The following is a 15,737-nucleotide window of genomic DNA, read 5'->3' as shown; positions in this document are numbered from 1 at the left end:
TTCCACCCCAATGGTCACACCTTTTGGTCTGGTAATGTCTATTCATTTAACCTGAATAGACACATCTTTTGTGCTCAAATCCAATATTCACGTCTATTCATTTAACCTGAATAGTCACGCCTCTTGGATTAAAACCGTTCACCAATATTTACATTTAATATTCATTAAATATTTTGGAAATGTTCCAACACGCTTGACGAATTGGAGGCTGGGATTGATCTAGTTTTGGATCGGAAAAGTTACCAGCAGGAGTCGAACACAGTCGTCTATTTATTTTTTCTTTTTTGGGTACTGGAGTTTGGGGATTTAGTACTAGTGTGCAATGCTGGGACTTTATAATGCACATGTAAAGTATAAGGCCAGGGGATATGACGTTTGTTGTGACGAATTGGGGGTTAGTACTGTTTTTAATCACTCTGAAGTCTGAAGGGTGTTCAGGATGTGGACAAGTTTCTGGAAGATATGGTTAATGAGATTAAGTGTTGAAGTGCAGCTCAGAAAACAAAAGCTAGTTTGAGTGCTGAAGTGCAGATGAAAAAAACAATGTTTGAGTGTTGAAGAGGCTTTGCAGCCTGTTGGATCGACGCTCGATATGGTTATGAGTGACAGTGTTGAAGTGCAGCTCAAAAAGACAAGAGTTTGAGTGCTGAAGTGCAGATCAAAAAAACAAAGTTTGAGTGTTGAAGTGGGCTTTTGAAGTCTGTCGGTTGCATAACATGGAATCAGACATGACAAACGAAAATTACAAGAGGCATAATCGAAATCACAAAAGGCATAACCGAAAACTACAAGAGGCATAACGGAGACACCATAAACGAAACCACAAAAGGCATAACCAAAAACCGCAAGAGGCATAACGGAGACACTGCAAGAGTAGACACCATAGCCGAAACCACAAACGGCATAACCAAGAACCACAAGGCATGTTTACGAAGATTTCAGAAAATTGGATCTCGTACTTTCATTTATCTAATTGAGTTGATTTGTTAAAATAATTCAAAAAAATCATTTTGAATTATGATAAAACAGAAAAAGTCCAAGAAGCTTAACGGAACTCAACCTCAGATTTGCATTGGTTGCTAGTGTAAGGAAAAATGTATACATATTTTAAGAAGTTTTAATGTACCAAAACTTTAATGGTAGCCATTGAAATTAGGTGAAGAGTTATTACTTGCTGATGTGTTTCATGAGCTGTATTCATTGTCCTGATGCATATTATTGTGAGCCTTCGATAAAATTAATTTACTACTTGTTTTGTACATGGGTCTTCATGACGTCCATTTCATGGATTGAGAAGCACCAATTTAATGTACACGAAACAAATAAAGAAAAAAAAAAAACAATAACGTAACTCTTCCATTGCACATACATAAATATACTCGAAATCTCACATGAGGCTTGAATTACAAAATTTAAGTAAAAGTCTACATCCCGTTGTATAATTTAGTTCAATAACAAAAAATTATAATATTTTGGAAAACATAAATGATTTACTTTTAGTGATGGAGCCATGATTTGCATTTACTCAAATTTTATGAGTTTGATGTGTGAATAAGTTGTGAGAAAATTAAATATTATAATTTTCTTGGGAGGGGCTGAGGGCCGGGGTAATTCGCAGACCCATTAACATATACCTCTGACCATGAGCACTTCTGTGTGTAAGCTTTTGAACTTTTTCAAACGAATTAGCTCTTTAGGTCAACGCGAAAATGTTTGAAAAATTATGCACAGTAATACTCCTTTTTTTTTTAATCCAATTGCAAAAAGCTCATGCTGACTTTTAATGAACTAAAATTATGGACGGAAGGAGTACTACGAAGTATGCGTAGTTGTAACAACGTTGATACTTCATATCAATGGTAGGTGAAAAATTTAGACAAGGAGGTCACCTTAACATATACTCCTTGAGAAGGTATGCAATATTGCAAAAGTATCTTCCACGGAGTTTAGCACTTCAAATCAAATACAGGGCATGCATGACTCACTACTGCCAACTCCTAGGTTTGTTTTGTTGATCAGAACTCCTAGGTTCGTCTATGATTAAATGTCTCCTTCTGGTTGTCTCGCATACTCACACGGGTACATATCGTGTTAGTTTTGTATGTGTGAAAATATGTATCTTGAAAAGTATTTTTACACATGGCATTTTCAAAAGATTGAAGTAATTATCATGAGTTAAAACTCGGAAGCAGTAATTCTTGGAGTATTTGTTTCCTCAGAACAGGGAATTTATTAAAGTTGTGTTCCAAGCTATATTTTATAATTACTTATATCCCGCTTTCAAGACAGGTCATTTTTCTCACAATACATTACCTTTAATTCAAAAAATGTATTTATTTTAGCTAGTGGAACACCCCCTCCATCAGCATACAGAAATAGTGCTCCATAATTATAGTATTTGCGGATACTTATCTAAATAAGTAGATAAAAGAACAACAACAAAAGGGCTAAAATTGGGAGAATGGGAAGACGAAAACAATTTGCAGTACACCTTATTGTTTAAACATTGTTTATTTTATCAAACTAGCCCGGACCTCCTCAACAAAATTTTTGAGATTCTTGTCCGACGATCCACCTTCCTTTCCAGCTTCCCTTCCCAAATCCTTCCACTTCTTATCATTGCTTCTCATTTCATCTCCTCCCATCACCAATTCTATGCACTTTTCCTTGTCTTCCAAACATCCTCCACAAGTTTTCCGTTCGTCACAAAACACCCAACCGACGGGTGTGACAAAACCTCCACTTGAGAGCACCACGGCACTATCATCGCTTGTTTTTCCAATTGCTCTTTACAACTTAGCTTCTCCTCTTCCGATGCTCTTACCACCCACAAAAACAGCCTCTCGCATTCAAGCAACCCGTGTGCAATCTCCTCCATTTGTTTCTTCGCTATGGCTGAAATGCTTCCGAACGCTACGTAAATTACAGATTCGTTGGAGTTCGTATTCAACCATTCGATATACGCATTTGAATCTTGAAAGAGATCTGCCCCGAAAGAAGTGTCATACGGATCCTTTCCATCCAAGAAAGCCGATGCGATTAACAGTCCAACGGCAACCAAGTTTAACTTCTCGATCGATTGCTCTCAGGGCCCCAGCCTCCAAAGCATCAAAGGTGTTTACAAGTACTTTGGCATTTGTTTCGGTATCAAGTATCGCAAAATGGTCTTCAAATAATGGAAGAGCAAAATTAAAAGTGTTTGAAGCAAGCAAAAAGGAGGGAAGGTCACCGGCGGTAAGCGGTGGCAGTCCCGGAAATTCAACTGACCACGAGGGGTCATTCTTGTTTTGTCCATTGGAATCTCCATAACCATTGATGTAATAATAGTAAATAGTAAATAGTAAATACCAAAGATGGTGGCTGGTTGAATCCAGAGGAGAGTGGAAGGCACGTGACAGGCATATGCAACTTGGCCTACCCAAAATTATGGTGTAGACCACATGAATGAAAGGCTGGCCAGTTTCAGCCGCTGAAGTGATGAGTTTCGCTACGGCCTCTGACCCGGGGATCTTTATCTCCTTCATGTAGCGGTTGGCATCGTTGACCAAGTTGAACGAGCCACCGTTGCCATCATCATACCCGTCGGAGAAGCCCAAAAAGGCCAAGCCTCGTGGTGGTGTAGCAGCGGATTTGGTCATGCGATTGAGTGCGGAAGAGGTGGTTATAATGGTGACGCTGACACCAAGTTTTACGAGGCGCTTGGCGAATTGGAAGCTGGGATTGATGTGCCCTAGGCTGGAAATGTTACCAGAAGGAGTTGAACGCATTCGTCCATTTCTTCTGTTCCTGGGGCTAATGATTGAAAACTAGATGGATTCCGTTACATTGTTGTAATGACTTAGAAAGCTGAAACTTGAATTTATATGCACATGTTAATGATAGGGACGAAGGGCCATGACATCAGTGGTGACCAACTGGGGATGATTGATCTTTTAATTAATTTGAAGGGTTTAGACAGATCTACAAGTTTTTCTTAAAAACGTAATTGAGTTTTGAGTGTTGAAATGGTTATATATCCCGTTGGACTATTGTCTCTTGACATCCCCCTTTATAGACGCACAATACTATTGCATAATGCATATGGGTAAATTTACAGACACATATATCTGAATACAGTTCCTAACATAGTGTCTTCCTAGCTAGTTGTTTGATGTATGCATGTGGACCCCACAAATCCATGTGAGATCTACACACATCGAACTATAGAGTTTGTGAAACAGATTTGGTCTAATGTACATGTGAGACCTACACATCCAGAGATAGGGCACCCCACTGGCAAGTACTCAGATACAGCGCCCAAAACCTAGACCCTAGACAATGTACTTACGGTAATTTACGTATGAAGTAAACACTAGTATATAAATAATTACAATTTGCAATGCACAACCACCAATGTCGTAACTCATGTACTTTCCTTATTCGTAACATAGTAGAACCTGGTCCGAGATGTGGAGCTTAATTGGGAGGTGGTGCTGAAATATAATTTGAAATGTACAATCTTTGCAAATAGATGTTTGGTAAGATGAAGGAAAGAACAATAGAGAAGGGTTAAGAGAGGAAGTGGTGAAGAATATTCACTTATTGATCATACAAATTGACATATTTCGACCTCTCAAGAAAATGACGAAGATGAGTTATGAACCAACCCCTATCAATCAAATAGACCAGTTTCGAAGAACAGTTCATTCAACTTTACTAGCCTTGACATCATCAACAAAAGTCTTGAGATTCTTGTCGGACGATCCACCTTTTTTACCAGCTTCCCTTGCCAATTCCTTCCACTTCTTAGCATTCATCCTCATTTCATCCCCTCCCATCACCATTTCTATGCTCCTTTTAATCTCATCACTCTCAACTATGTGATCTAGATTTGGTTTCACTCTTGTTCCAGTCGTCCAAACATCTTGAATAAGCTTTGCGTTTGTAACTTGGTCCGCCCACTGCGGAAAAGCCACAACCGGAACCCCAGAAGCCAAGCTTTCCAAAGAAGAATTCCACCCGCAATGAGACAGGAAACACCCAACCGATGGGTGTGACAAAACCTCCACTTGAGAACACCACGGCACTATCATTCCTTGTTGTTCCAATTTCTCTTTACAACTCAGCTTCTCGTCTTCAGTGGCTCTTACCACCCACAAAAATGGCCTTCCACAAGCAAGGAGCCCGTGTGCTATCTCGTCTATCTGTTGCTTCGCTATTGGAGAATAGCTTCCAAAGGCTGCATAAATAACAGATTCACTAGGCTTTGAATCCAACCATTTGATATAGGCTTTTGAATCTTCAAAGAGATCTCCTCCGAAAGAATTGTCAGATGGATCCTTTCCATCCAAGAAAGCCGACGGGACTAACGCTCCAATAGCAACCAAGTTTAGCTTCTCAATTGCTCTGAGGGCGCCAGACTCCAAAGCATCAAACGAGTTTACAAGTACTTTGGGATTGTTTTGGGCGTCAAGCACATCAAAATGCTCTTTTAGTAACTTAAGTGCAAAATTATAGGTGTTTGAAGCAAGCAAAAAAGAGGGAAGGTCACTGCCAGTTACCGGTGGTAGTCCCGGTAATTCAACTGACCATGAGGGGTCATTCATGTTGTTCCCAATGGAATCCCCATAGCCATTCAAGTAATAATAGTAAATATCCAAGATGGTGGCTGGTTGAATCCAAAGGAAAGTGGACGGCACGTGAAGATCATGTGCAACCTGGCCTGCCCAGGGGACAAATGGGGTATAAACCACATGCATGAAAGGCTGGCCTCTTTCAGCCTGAGATGTGATGAGTTTCGCTACGGCCTCGGATCCGTGTCTCTTTAGCTCTTCCATGTACTGGTCGATATTGTCCATTCCCCAACTGCCATCATGGCCATCAGAGAAGCCGGAAAAGGTCAAGCCCGGTGGTGTAGTCCTGCTTCTGGTCATGCGATTGACGGCGGAAAAGGCTGTTGCGTAAGTGACGTTGACGCCCGTTTTGAGGAGGCACTTGGCGAATTGGAGGCCGGGGTTGATTTGCGGTTGCCCTGGAAACGTTACCAGCAGGAGTCGAACACAGGGATCCATTGGTTTGGAGGGCTGAGGGAGGGAGGAAGGGTGGTAGCTAGATCCAAAAGCAAAAGAACTGGAGTAGTTTGGAAATTAGATAGCCGTGGCCTGAGTGCATGAAAGTGCCACGAGGGTTTTAGAAACTTATATGATTGTGCGTAAGGATAGGGCCAGGGGTCATGACATAAGTGGTGACGTATTTGGGATTTTTGGTTCTTCAATTATTTGCAAGTATAGAAGATAAGTTGAAGTTTTTTTTATGATTAATCTAAAACAACAACAGGAACAACAGAACTTATGTAGTCTCAATCACTGAAAGTATAGGCGGAGGAGGATTGGAGATAAACCAAACGTCTGGCAAAATGTACAACGTAGCTGCTCTCAGAATATTATTGAAATAGTGGCCCCCTATACCTGTTTTGTTGCGGAACCATGTCCCCACATCAAAGCTAAATAACATCAGATATGGCAGGCCTAGAGACCCAATTCAATTTATGTGAATATTATCATGCTTCTTTTATTGATAGTCCAGAGCATCGGTTTGCACATGATAATTAATCTAAAAGTTTCTCTTTATGATTGAGTGTCAAAGTTGCTTGGCTTTTCGGTAAGTTAGGGACTTAGGGTTAAACAAACAGCTCAAACGACATAGTTTTGGGGGCATTACACCTCTGTAGTGTGCACTACAGCATCACCTTGTCTCTGTTTCACAAATCCAGTAGAAACTAGAAACAGGATAGTGGACTATGTATCTAGAAAATAGGTCCTAACCTGGGTAGGGATCTTGCCCATGAAATGCAAGAATTTTGGCAAGTTGTGTTACCCTATTAATTTCCCCCTAAAAAAATGAAAAGAAAAAAAAAAGATGAAGCTGTATGTTGAAATTTTGTATGATGCATCGTTCCCCTATTGCGTGTGCAAGGCGCAATCCGAAGTCCACCACATTATTTGGGCTCAACACAAATTGAATGAACATATACTACATATATACTTAAAAGCTTAAGCTCGTAAGTAGTGAGTCATCCATTATTTTGTTAAGTCACAACGTTTATTCTGTTGGAAGCGGGGATCCTGTAGTAAGCAAAGTTACCGCGGAAGAGAATACTCTTTCTTGGAAGGTTTTTTTTTATTTTAATCCAAACCATTGATTGCTGAAATAGATAACATCCTATAGTGACTTTGCCGACTACAGGATCCTCAAATCCCTGTTCTGTTTGTTCGATGTGTATTTAATAATCACACAAGTTATTACAAATCACCTCCTCTTTTGTGAGCTATACAATGATCCTTGATCTTTGCTTTGTTTTCAAACTCACTTTATTCTCATCAACTCCTCTCTAACAAATGATTGAAAAAAAAGCACTTCTCTCTAACACCATCATGATGTGTATTTTATTGTCCAGATGCATGTTTCGAGCTGTCGCTAGCTAGAAAATGACTTCATAATTGTAAGTAGTCCTGTCAATGGATCGGATCTGAACTGGATCCGGCAAGATTCGAATTCGATCCGTAAAATTCCGATCTGATCCGAAAACTTTTTTACTTCAAAAATTTTAGCAAAAAAAAAAAATTCAAAAAAATACATTTAAAAAAATAAAAAATAAAAAATACAACTTCTTAAACAAATTTTTTTCAACATAAAAAATTTACTGTTTTTTTTTTAAAATTAAAAAATTAAAAAAAATAAAGTTCGGATTCGGATTGATAACGGATTTAATCCGGTCCGTTCCGTATTTGGATTACTGAATCGATGTTATCTGATTCGAATTGGATTTTTCGAATCGGATCAGATCCATTGACAGGTCTAATTGTAAGTATTGTAAAAGGGCCTTCATGACGTCCCTTTCATGGTTTGACTACTACTCTCAACAACTCTGACCGGAGGGAGGGCGTGCTGCCGCTCTCTTTTGTATTTTTTTAGACAGAGAAATTGTGAGTTTGAGTCATTTTCACGACGTTCAGACCTTATAACTAAGTTTCTAACCTCAGATAACATTCTACTGACATACAGATCAATGATTCTACAGTTACAAATATGTATACAGGTGTATCTATGTATGTTCATATAATACGGAAAATCTCACTTCACTTGTGTGTGAAAGCTTGGGTAAATGTTTACATCTGCTATCCTATGGTTTATTTAGTTTATTTTTAAAAATTCGTGTTATTTTTCCAAATAACTAAAGACTTTTAGTCGCGGAACCATGGTTTGCACTCGAACGGGGTCGATAAGAAAAGAAATTTTGTTGTTTTTCAGGTCTGGGGTGTTCTGGGTTTTGTTGGTTTTTGACCAGCGTTTGGATCTCGGGTACCTATGGAGATTAAGTAATTTTAATTCTCTTTTGCCCTTATCCTTTTAGTCTTTTTAATTTTTGAATTCGGAAATTAATAAAAATTTTGCTGATCAAAAAAATAAAAATAAAAGAAATTGTCTTCTTTACATTCGTTCTCCTAACTTTTATAGAACATGTTTTTGACAAATAAAAAATTTAAATATTGAGAAATCGCTGATACAACCATGTATCAATTCAACATGTGATGCAACACCAAATTGTCGTGTGCATGGACCGGACCCTCTGAAACTTACTACTATCCTAAGAGTCAAATCAGTCCATACTTTCGTTATTGGTTAAAATTTTGTATATTTTTTCCATGTACGTGACAAAATTGAATAACATATTCGGGTTTTTTTTTAGTAGGGGCTCGGGGGCCATAGGCCCCTTAATACCTCTGCCCATGAGCACTTTCGTGCATAATTTTTTAAACCTTTTTTTTTTATCTACTTAGTTCTTTAAGTTGGTGTGAAAAAATTCGGACAGTTATGCCCGGTACTTAATTTTTTAATTCCATAACATAATTTGATTTTTTATTAATGAAGTAAAATTGTGAGACATATTATTATTTGTAGTTGCAACAAAAATATATACTTTATACCAATATATGGTAGGTGAAAACAATTGACGAGGGACAACAAGGAATGCAAGAGATTGGTAGGATCTTCCACCTGAATGGGGGATGGTGGTGCTGTGCAGTGGGGCGCACAGTACCGTGCTGCACACTTCCGAGCCGTTGGATCGTGCATTCGATGGCTCGGATCTCATCTCGGCATTGAACGGCTCTCGATCGTTGATTGCCGAGATGAGATCCGAGCCGTCGGATGCACAATCCAACGGCTCGGAGCTGCACATCACCAACCCCAAGTCCCAACCACCACGGGTGCATCTTGTCTTGCCAATGAAGCTGGCGTTTGGAATGCAAAAGCTTATGCTTCTTCGTGCATTCCAGTATTCCAAGCTGGCGTTTGGAATACTGCAATGATGGGTGATTTTTCTAAGTTGCAATAAGTCGTGTGTCACGGTACTCCAATCTATATGAGTTCTCTATTGGTTGAATACCACATGAGCATGCTGAAATGTTATTCTAAATGTACCATCTTTGCACATGTATGTTTGGTAAGATGAACGGTTAAAATAGGAACTAGCGCGAAAGAATATTTCACTTAATTCTCTTATAAATTGACAACATAAAACCTCTCAAGAAAACAACAAAGATGGATTATGACAAGATAACATTTGACAGTGGTGACCCTATCAGTCAAATAGACCAATTTTGTAGAACAGTTCATTCTACTGTACTAGTCCTGACCTCATCAACAAAAGTCTTGAGATTCTTATCCGATGATCCATCTTCTTTACCAGCTTCCCTTGCCAAATCCTTCCACTTCTTGGCATTCGTCCTCATTTCATCCCCTCCCATCACCCATTCTATGCACCTCTTAATCTCATCACTCTCGACTATTTGATCTAGATTCGGTTTCACTCTTGTTCCAGTCTTCCAAACATCTTCAATGAGCTTTGCATTTGTAACTTGGTCCGACCATTGTGGAAAAGCCACAATTGGTACCCCAGAAACCAAGCTCTCCAAAGAAGAATTCCACCCACAATGAGACACGAAACACCCCACTGACGGGTGTGACAAAACCTCCACTTGAGAACACCACGGCACTATCATCCCCTGCTGTTCCAATTTCTCTTTACGATTCAGCTTCTCTTCTTCAGCGGTTCTTACCACCCACAAAAATGGCCTTCCACAGGCAAGCAGCCCGTGTGCAATTTCCTCCATCTGTTGCTTCGCTATTGGCGAATAGCTTCCAAAGGCTGCATAAATAACAGATTCACTAGGCTTTGAATCCAACCATTTGATGTAGGCTTTGGAATCTTCAAAGAGATCTCCTCCGAAAGAATTGTCAGATGGATCCTTTCCACCCAAGAAAGCCGACGGGATTAACGGCCCAATGGCAACCAAGTTTAGCTTCTCGATTGCTCTTAGGGCTTCAGACTCCAAAGCATCAAAGGAGTTCACAAGTACTTTGGGATTGTTTTGGGCATCAAGCATATCAAAATGCTGTTGAAGTAATGGAAGTGCAAAATTATAGGTGTTTGAAGCAAGCAGAAAAGAGGGAAGGTCACTGCCGGTTACCGGTGGTAGTCCCGGTAATTCAACTGACCATGAGGGGTCATTCATGTTCTTCCCAATGGAATCCCCATAACCATTCAAGTAATAATAGTAAATGTCCAAGATGGTGGCCGGTTGAATCCAAAGGAAAGTGGACGGCACGTGAAGGTCATGTGCAACCTGGCCTGCCCAAGGGAGGAGTGTGGTATAAACCACATGCATGAAAGGCTTACCTTTTTCAGCCTGTGATGTGATGAGTTTTGCTACAGCCTCTGTCCCGTGCCTCTTTAGCTCTTCCATCTGGTGGTCCATGTTGTCCATTTCCCACCCGTCGTGGCCATCAGGGAAGCCGAAAAAGGTCAAGCCCGGTGGAGTGGTCGCGCTTTTGGTCATGCGATTGAGGGCGGAAAAGGCTGTTGCGTAAGTGACTTGGACGCCCATTTTGATGAGACGTTTGGCGAATTGGAGGCCGGGATTGATATGCCCTTGCCCTGGAAATGTTACCAGCAGGAGTCGAACATAGGAATCCATATGTGTTCTTCTTTGTTTGAGGGCTGATGGGGGGAGGGTGGTGGCTAGATTCAAAAGCAAAAGAACAATTTTGGAAGTTTAGATAGCTGTGGCCTGATTGAGCTAGTAATCCAATGAGGGTTTTTGAAATTTATAGGCATGTGTGGAAGGATAGGGCCAGGGGCCATGACATAAGTGGTGACGTTATTGAGATGTTTGGTTTTCTTATTATTTGCAAGTGTAGGAGATAATAAGGTATTTTTGGGGGGACTTGGGTCCTCTCTGGTTTAATTTTTGGATCGGATCGAGGAGATCGTCCAAATGTGGACTGTCTATTGTTTCAATTAATGGTTTGGATTTGTTTGATTCTTACCGGTAAGAGTCCATGAACAAATCTGAACTATTGCCGAGATTTGGACTATTCTCTTCGGCCCAAAATTTAGACCGGAGGATCCGAAAACCCCCGGACTAATCTACAACTTTTACTAAATCAGTTTATGATTGAGTGTCAAAGTTGCTTTTTCGGTTGTTCATCAAGGTTTAAGGGCTTGTTTGGTCGGTAAATTAGGCAAGTGATGTTCTTACATGTATCAAACAAAGAGTTTTCCGGATAAGTAGTCAGACAAATCCAGTATAAACCGGAGTAGTAGACAATGTATCCGGAAACCAAAATGCTACGCACAAAACCTACCTAGTGGTTGTGTAACTAATTCTTGCCGTCCAAATTTAAAAAAAACAAAAAAAATAAAACTCTTTCACGGTAAAAATAACTTTTCCGAAAAAGAGTTTAAACGAATTCTGATCATTAATTACAATAATAAAACGGCTAAAAATTGGTTGTGTTTCATTGTTGTGCACGTAGCACTGTTGTCCTAGCGCACACATCAAAGAAATTGGGGAAGTCCGATGTGACCTAACCTCCATTATTCCTCTCAAAGCTTTTCAAAGTTAAATTAAAATATATTAATTTGGAGCTGTTGTTTGCTGACTATGCCTTTGACAATATAGTGGTTAATTGAAGCGTATTGGGGATTTTATTCTGAACTTTTGTTGTTGATAATAAATTCGACGGGCCAACATATTTAACATGCGGCATTTTTAATCTCCACGTTATATAAATTTTGCGTCATGATTTGATACACAAAAGTAAACAAGTCGAGCTTGAGTTTTCGACTTGTTTGGTAAAAGAGCTGAGTGGACATCGAAAAATGCTCGGGTCGTTAAGGGAGACTCGGCTCGATTGAAGACACTTTTTTAGTAATTGACTTAGTTCGGCTTGTTCAGGCTCGTGCTAAGCTCGATATCAAATTTTTGACTCGTTTAGTAAAAGAGCTAAGCTCGAGCTCAACAAGCAACCCATGAATATTTTTGGTTGATAGTGACACTAGGAGTGTGTAAAATGCCATCAGCACATGATTATCCAATGATAAAAGATTTTTTTCTTTTTTATGCAAAAATGGTAATTGCAATGATCCATATAATAATTGCAATGATCCATATAATGATGGCCCACACAATGCACATGTAGCAACAGGATGTTCCACTCGGTGTGTGTACCAATTGGGCCAGCTATCTTTTTGCCACATGTGCAATATTGTCATTATATGGATCATTACAAATAGTGTAAGAAATACTCCAACTTTGTAGATATTTTAATACAGTAAGTCTTACGGTAGAAAAATATTTAAAGGCCAAATAGAAGAATTAGGTGGATAGATTTAATTTTCTGATGTATATGATGAGCTATAATCCCTATAAGAAATTGATTTTAGCAATTCAAAAATTGATGGAGGAATTCTAAAATGATGTTGTTTTGTGTATCTACACAGTTCAGTTTTGGAGCACCTCCATCAATTTTTTGAGTGCCAAAATCACAATCCCTGTATTTATTGTCCTGTTGCAAATTGTGAACTGTCGCTGTATATGATTTGACACTTGTCTTGTAAAAGGACCTTCATGATGTCCCTTTCCCGGTTTGAGTACTCTCAGGCCTAGTTTGGCATTATAAGCCAAATGACTTTTTTTTTTTTTAAATTTTGTTTATGAATTTATTAGTTTTTCATTATTTTTTAAGGATTATTGTTTTGTCATGACGAGAAAAATATAAAAAGTAAAAATATACGATCGAAATCCAACTTTTTTTTTAAATAATGACAAAAATAAGTCAATAAACCACACTCTTCTTTTTTGACCAAGAGGTCATGAGTTTGAGCCTTTGTGAAAAAGTTTATCCCGAAAGATCTTGAGTTTGAGTTCTCGAGAAAAAGTTCATGATGCTCAGCTCCTGTTGTAATCTCTAACTTTCTAACCTCAACTAACATTCTACCGTTTTGAGGTTGGTCAGCTGGTAGTTGAGCTTTCGTTTTCTGGGGTAGGGGTGTTCTAGTGTATGGGTTTTGGTTTTTGTCTTTGCTCCTATCTTTGTTCTTAATTTGGCTGATCCGGGTTGGCTTCTTGCCATTTTGTTTTGGTCTGGTTGGGCCTTGGGTATCATTGCCTAGAACTTGGCAATAGTCACTACTCACTGCTAGAATAATAGATAAAGGTCACACCAATGAAATTCACAAAGATCACAATTTTAGTAAAAATGTGATAAAGAATTGTGGGTTAAATTTTAATCTCAGTTTAAGTCAAAAGTTGAGATAAAAAGTGCCGCTTTATATAGTTTACCTCAGTTCTGTGAAAACTGTGATGGTAGATAAAAGATCTCGCTCTTGCAGCGTGAAAAAAGAATAATGCTTAAAAATGACCTCACTCTTATCGCGTGGTTCAAAACTCGGCAATGCCATGAAAGAAGACATAATGACGAAGCGCCATGGCTGTAACGCCCCGAGTTTTTAGAAATAAAATCGAAGGCATTAAATATTAATTTTTGAAATTTTTTTAATTTAAATTTAAAATCCAAAATGGATAATTCATCCTAAAGATTCATCTATTACAAACCATAGTAGAAATACTAAAATTTATCTTTGTAGTAATAAACTAAACAAAATAAACGAGCCGTCTTCTAGGTTTGATACGGATCCCAAGCATAAGCTGGCTCGACTTCCACCTCTGGATTCTCCTCTGCATAGAATTGTTCACTTTCGGGATTCTGAGCCTCTTCCTGATTTTCTGCAAAATCTGGCACGGAAGCCAGGCAATCCGTACCTGAGTGAAAGAGTTCACCCCGTAGCATAATCCAACCCAACTACCCCTCTTACTTTACAGTTAGCAAGCAGCAGGATAAATATAGTACGAAGAAGTAGAACATAGATTTTTCACATAAATTGATTTATTACTATCCATTATCCCTTTGTGTGATCTAAGATCCCTCCGCGAGATCTTTCCTCCCCAACCACTAGCCATGCTCGGTCCCATGAGATCACTTCCCTTTGCTGTCACAGATACACCTAAGTGATGTACCGAGTATGCATCCCAATAACTACAACAAGGGAAAAGCTTATCTTGCCTGAATCACAACTAGGGTTCGCCTATCTTATATACCACCTCACAAATCACTTCACAATCATCACTGGACACCCGCCAGTCTATCAATTTATCACTGGACACCCGCCAGTTTTATTTTCATCACAAATCTCATCACAATCACCAAAATCCGCCTGCAGGCAATCTAAAAATAAAAACTTTCTAGTTTATCCATTATCTAGCATCGTCTAGATGAATTCTATTTCGCAATACCACCCCATGTCTCTAGGGTCCAATCTAGCATTCAAATCGAGTATCGATGCAATATACAACAAATCAATAATAATTAAAACAATTAATAAATAATAAAATCACGCAACTTATTATGAACGGGCCGTTGCCCTTAATCTTGTATGGTCACAATGTCAATAATAAAGTAAGAGTTTTAAACGGAATTAAAAGGAAAATTTTCTGGGCTCTTATTAATTAATTCTAAGATAATAGATTAATTAAAAACTAATTAAATACATTAATTAGATAAAAATATTAAAATATTTATCATGACCTTAATAAGGGTTCTATAGGTCCTATGCAATCAGTTGAGTGTCAAAAGTTGGGTTCAGAGAGTCACGGGATTAATTTAAATAAAGACGTTAAATAAAGTGGCCGAAAGTGAAGTAAATAGATAATAAATAATTTACAAATTAAAATATGTCACGGTTAACAAAATTTCATCTTCAGAATGTAGAGAGTCTAAATAAAATTATTCGAGCATTTATAATAAGGTTTATAAGGTCGTAAAGAATTTTTGATTGGAAACGCTATAGAAATAACAATAAATAGTAAATTAAGTAAACAAAATATTAATTTAACAAGATGTCATCTTTGAGATGCAAGAAGTCTAGGAAAAATTAATTTGGGTGTTAAAAACTTGTTTGGAAGGTCGTAAAGATTTTTCGTTTGTAAACTTTGATAGATAGCTAATAAATAATTTAATAAATAGATAATTAAATAAAAAAAATATGATCTTAACAAGTTATGATCTCTGAGGTGTGAAAAGTCTAGGAAAAATAGTTCGGGCGTCAAAAACGATGTTTGGAAGGTCGAAAAGTCGATTCGAAACAAAACAGGTCAAACCGCGAGGTTGGACAGGTCAACCTTGCGGCGGGGCTCCTCGCGACTGGTTCTTGCGGTCCGCAGGTTGCGGCCGCAAAGTTCGGTCCAGATTTCATTTTTTTGGTTTTTCGTCACGGTTTTGATGCATGGGACCATTTGGGCTATTGGGTTAAGCATAAAAACACTTAATATACTTAGAGGAGTGTTTGGAATGGA

At 38.6% G+C, this 15,737-nt stretch overlaps 3 protein-coding genes and 1 non-coding gene across 4 annotated transcripts; all 4 read right to left on the bottom strand.

Moving 5' to 3' along the window:
* Positions 1-2,653: 2,653 nt before the first annotated feature.
* On the bottom strand, positions 2,654-3,767 carry LOC131317113 (crocetin glucosyltransferase, chloroplastic-like). Its single transcript, XM_058346687.1, has 2 exons — positions 3,053-3,767; positions 2,654-2,913 (listed from the first exon to the last, which is right to left on the bottom strand). The coding sequence occupies exons 1-2, from the start codon at positions 3,765-3,767 to the stop codon at positions 2,654-2,656; spliced, it is 975 nt and encodes a 324-aa protein (XP_058202670.1).
* Positions 3,768-4,561: 794 nt separating this feature from the next.
* Positions 4,562-6,239, bottom strand: LOC131315763 (crocetin glucosyltransferase, chloroplastic-like). Its single transcript, XM_058344958.1, has one exon. The coding sequence runs from the start codon at positions 6,048-6,050 to the stop codon at positions 4,683-4,685; it is 1,368 nt and encodes a 455-aa protein (XP_058200941.1). The 5' UTR covers positions 6,051-6,239; the 3' UTR covers positions 4,562-4,682.
* Positions 6,240-6,447: 208 nt separating this feature from the next.
* On the bottom strand, positions 6,448-6,555 carry LOC131318276 (small nucleolar RNA snoR100). The gene has a single exon (XR_009197603.1). It is a non-coding gene; the product is annotated as a small nucleolar RNA snoR100 (small nucleolar RNA).
* Positions 6,556-9,510: 2,955 nt separating this feature from the next.
* LOC131315762 (crocetin glucosyltransferase, chloroplastic-like) lies at positions 9,511-11,159 on the bottom strand. The gene has a single exon (XM_058344957.1). The coding sequence runs from the start codon at positions 11,016-11,018 to the stop codon at positions 9,654-9,656; it is 1,365 nt and encodes a 454-aa protein (XP_058200940.1). The 5' UTR covers positions 11,019-11,159; the 3' UTR covers positions 9,511-9,653.
* Positions 11,160-15,737: the final 4,578 nt, after the last annotated feature.

This window comes from Rhododendron vialii, chromosome 2a (assembly GCF_030253575.1).
Source record: "Rhododendron vialii isolate Sample 1 chromosome 2a, ASM3025357v1".
Classification (NCBI taxonomy): Eukaryota; Viridiplantae; Streptophyta; class Magnoliopsida; order Ericales; family Ericaceae; genus Rhododendron; species Rhododendron vialii.
This window is presented reverse-complemented; position numbering and strand designations above follow the sequence as displayed.

Bases quoted from the DNA above. Each gene is read 5' to 3' on its own strand.
- LOC131317113 (XM_058346687.1), bottom strand. From the start codon at position 3,767: ATGCGTTCAACTCCTTCTGGTAACATTTCCAGCCTAGGGCACATCAAT. The intron at 2,914-3,052 runs GTTGGACTGTTA...TAATTTACGTAG, and splicing joins AGAAGTTAAACTTGGTTGCC to CGTTCGGAAGCATTTCAGCC.
- LOC131315763 (XM_058344958.1), bottom strand. From the start codon at position 6,050: ATGGATCCCTGTGTTCGACTCCTGCTGGTAACGTTTCCAGGGCAACCG.
- LOC131315762 (XM_058344957.1), bottom strand. From the start codon at position 11,018: ATGGATTCCTATGTTCGACTCCTGCTGGTAACATTTCCAGGGCAAGGG.